The sequence below is a fragment of the Charadrius vociferus genome, unplaced genomic scaffold (assembly GCF_000708025.1).
Source record: "Charadrius vociferus isolate BGI_N301 unplaced genomic scaffold, ASM70802v2 scaffold743, whole genome shotgun sequence".
In the NCBI taxonomy this organism is placed as follows: Eukaryota; Metazoa; Chordata; class Aves; order Charadriiformes; family Charadriidae; genus Charadrius; species Charadrius vociferus.
The window spans coordinates 1,403,750-1,407,625 of NW_009647747.1; the positions used below are offsets into that span (position 1 = coordinate 1,403,750).

Here is a 3,876-nt window from a genome sequence, read left to right on the forward strand (position 1 = left end):
GTCCGGGCGTTCCTGTCAGGTTCCTGTCGGCTGCCGGCAGCGTTCTGCGGGAGCAGCGCCTGCAACAAACGCCTGTCTTCCAGCTCCTGTCGCTCAGAATGGGTGTCTTTGCTTTACCTTTGCTATGTGATTGTGCAAGTAACTGCCTGGAAGGGAGGCTGCACGAGTGGTGACAAACCTTCTGATTTCCAGGCTGTGGGAGTTCCTTGGTGTGGGTTTTTTCTAGTATCTATCAATCACTTCAAAAAACAGAACCCAAAAAACAACAACAAAACAAATCCAGCTCCTGTCGCTCAGAATGGGTGTCTTTGCTTTACCTTTGCTATGTGATTGTGCAAGTAACTGCCTGGAAGGGAGGCTGCACGAGTGGTGACAAACCTTCTGATTTCCAGGCTGTGGGAGTTCCTTGGTGTGGGTTTTTTCTAGTATCTATCAATCACTTCAAAAAACAGAACCCAAAAAACAACAACAAAACAAACCAACCAAACAAAAAAAAACCCCAAAACCTTCAGAGCAGATATTGAAGCTTGGCCAATGCTGTTAAATGGGTCACATACCTGAAAATCCCAGCGTATGTCTTTTCAAACTAGAATGGTGGTCTGGAAATTTCTGGTTCCATATTTCCCATCAGTGAGCCCCATGATAGATGGAGATGGGCAGAGCCATTTTCCACCAGAGTATCCTCGTATGGTGCCCAGAAAAAAAACAAACAGAGGTAGTGTGAAGAAAACATATGTACTGCTGTAACAGCTGGTGAAGCATTAGAATTTGGGGGCAGAAGGTTAGTCAAATCAATAAAAGATTTTCCATATAAGAAGCTTTTCCCTGACAATAGCAGAAAATTATCCTTTGCTGTCTCTCCTCTACCCCCATAGCTCCTCTTTCTAAACAAAAACGTTATAGTATTTCTTATGTGTGTCTTGAATACTTCTGAGCTCAGCTAGGAGTCAGGGATGTGTGATCAAAACAGATTTGATCATTTGCTGTGTAGCTTTCTGTATTTCGGAAGTCTTTGCTGGTGAGCTCACCAGCTTCTAGTACTAACAAATGGCAGTATTGCACAGACCTAATAAGCCAAGATTGAGGCACACAGCGGATTAAAACTTTATGTTGCAGTATGGTTTGAGTGGTTGGATTGCCCATACGGCCATCTGTTCCATGAGGCTTCTCTTGGAATACGATTTTAGCATAAAAGTCCACATGCCTGGATTGGGATTCAGTGGTGCACGTGGGTTGAAATTCTATGTTGTGCTTCTAAATACAAGACAGTAACTTTTAAAAACAATTTTCTTGTTTCATATAGCTGTACTACCAAGTCTTAAATTTTGCCATGATAGTGTCTTCTGCCCTTATGATATGGAAAGGGCTGATCGTCGTTACTGGAAGTGAAAGCCCTATTGTTGTGGTGCTCAGGTAAGTCAATGTAAAGGCTTTTTTGTTAAAGTCTAAATATTGTTTTGTCCTTTGTCTTCTCCCCTTCCCCCTTGGATAGATTTGGAGTTTGAAATCTCACCTACTTTAAGAAGTACTCAAACACTTACTTTCTACTAACTGTTTTTGGACACTGGGCAAAGGCTGCTTTTGTAATTGCAGTCTAGTTTTCATCGCAGTTTGTAAAAGCAGTATGAAACCTTTGAAAACCTCAGCTTGTTCACTTAAGTAACAGGTAAACTACTCAAGATTGCTTACATCTACATATTGCTACCTAGGGATAGTAATCCCTGTGTAGGAGTTAGGATTCCAAAAGGTTAATTCTGCTTTCATATAAATACATGTAATCCTGTGAAGTTTCTGTTGTCTCCTGGAGAAAATAAGTGAATGTGTTGCACTTCCAGAAGCCATTGAACAGATTCTGGTGTATTTGTTAATTTCTTTTTTTTTTTTTTTCCCATATGTGTATTTATTTTAAAATTGTATTACAGTAAAACGTTTTATGAGTAAATTATACTTGTGTGTTGCTTCTCTCTCAGTGGTGCCTTACTTCTGGTATATAAAAAGCCAGTCTTTACAGCCAGGCGCCCGAGTGCTGATCAAACACATGAAGTTAAACACGTGTTCATGGAAGAGTCAGCCTTAAAGAAATTGAATGTGTGTCAGCAAGGAATGTATGCAGTAAAATAACAGTACTTTAATAGTAATTGTTCATGTTATTAGTTATGGGATCTGGAATCCTACCTTAAAGGTTGTTACCAAAAGATACTATGGCTGGCTTTGGAAAAAAGGCATGGTTTTTCTGATCATAAATCACTGATGCAAGTGTAACTCTTGCTCATGTTAATTAAACTCTTGCTATGCAGAGAAGTACTTCCTGTTGTACTGGGAAGCATTCTTTGGCTTTTCAGTAATGGATTGGTTTTCTTAACCAGAATGGCTCAGTTTGTTCCTTCATCAGAGCTACTGTACTGCTACTTTTCTATACTGCTCGCTCCCTTCTTTCACTGAGGCAGTGAGGAAGTCTTCTGTGGGCTGGCTCAGCTTGGGCCTTGCTGAGGTTTGGGTTTGTTAAATGTCTGTGTAGCCTTACGGAATGGCTGAAGCTACAGACTTCAGTCAAAATTGTGAGTTTATCTGTAAAAATTAAATGTTCTTTGTTTTCGTGGTGTTCTTTCATATGCCATAATGCTGATAAACTCTCTCTTTCTCTTTGTTCGCAGTGGCAGCATGGAACCAGCTTTTCACAGGGGAGACCTGTTGTTCTTAACAAATTTCCATGACGACCCTATCAGAGCTGGTGAAATAGTTGTTTTTAAAGTTGAAGGCAGAGACATTCCAATAGTTCACAGAGTAATCAAAATACATGAAAAGTAATGCAACTTGGCATTTTCCTTGTTTCTAAACATAGTTTTCTTCACCGTGACTTTCACTCACATTTTAATTTGGTAGCATTTTATGAAAAAAGCAAGTGAGGATATGCTGTAAGGTACAATTCATCTCTAGGTTGTCATCTGCTTTTGTCCCCAGTTCTGTGGCACATTTCTTGAGACCCTGACTCTGGTCCCTCGGGGAAGTTGCTCGGGTTCGAAGTAGGTAAACCTGTGCCAAAGAGGAGTCCGGTAACACGAGCTGTACGCATTGTTGTGCCAGCAGCAGCAACGTGCACGGGAGCGGAGTCCGCTTCTGTACTGACTCTTGTAGAATTGGGATTTTGGTTATGAGAAATAGCTACTTCTAAAGCAAATCTCTGAAGGAAGGGGAAGGTTCAGGATGAGAACTATAGGTGAAGTCTGACAAGTACGTGACCTTTGCTAACTGAAGTTTTCCAGAAAAGAGATTTGACTCAGAATGGAATAAGAGATTCTTATCTTTTTGTGTCTATTAGTCACAATGCCAACAACAATTCAGGCTAAAAAGCAACAGGTTGGATTACTTGTTTTTACCTTTATTGCATATGCCTGGTACGATAGACAGTTCCTTCTCAAGCAAAAGAGAGGGAATTCTGTTTCTAATTCTGCACAGCAAAAAGCTGACCTGGAGGTGGCAAGCATTGACATATTTGCTCCTCAGGCAGTCGTGGCCACGACTGGAAGGTGTTTCATCTTTTGGGTAGTATCTGTTCTTCAATGCTTTTTTGAAACAAATACGTATATCCAAGAATTACCTCTGCTTTTTTTTATAATACCTAATTTGTCTCCATAAAAGCTCCTTGCTTCTCAATATCATTTCTTGCACTTAGCAACTTCTTGAGCAAAATGATTTTGAAGAATGTAAATTTAATAACTTTATTTAAATGGGAGTGTTGAACCGAAGTCTTGCGTGTATCACCTGCCCATATGCCTGACAACGCTTGAAAGGGAGAGAAACGTGGCAGGTCTTCTAACAGCAGGGGTTAAATTATATCACGTTCAAGATACTTTGTTCATTTGAAACAGTAGGGAA

The 3,876-nt window shown here is 40.3% G+C and overlaps 1 protein-coding gene across 1 annotated transcript in view; it reads left to right on the forward strand.

Moving 5' to 3' along the window:
- The first annotated feature begins 1,265 nt into the window (after positions 1 to 1,265).
- Positions 1,266 to 3,876, forward strand: part of SEC11C (SEC11 homolog C (S. cerevisiae)) — a 5,778-nt gene continuing 3,167 nt past the window's right edge. Inside the window, exons 1-2 of the mRNA XM_009882041.1 lie at positions 1,266 to 1,413; positions 2,655 to 2,804. Coding sequence (XP_009880343.1) covers positions 1,331 to 1,413; positions 2,655 to 2,804 — 233 coding nt within the window. The 5' untranslated portion in view covers positions 1,266 to 1,330. The remainder of the gene's footprint in view (positions 1,414 to 2,654; positions 2,805 to 3,876) is intronic.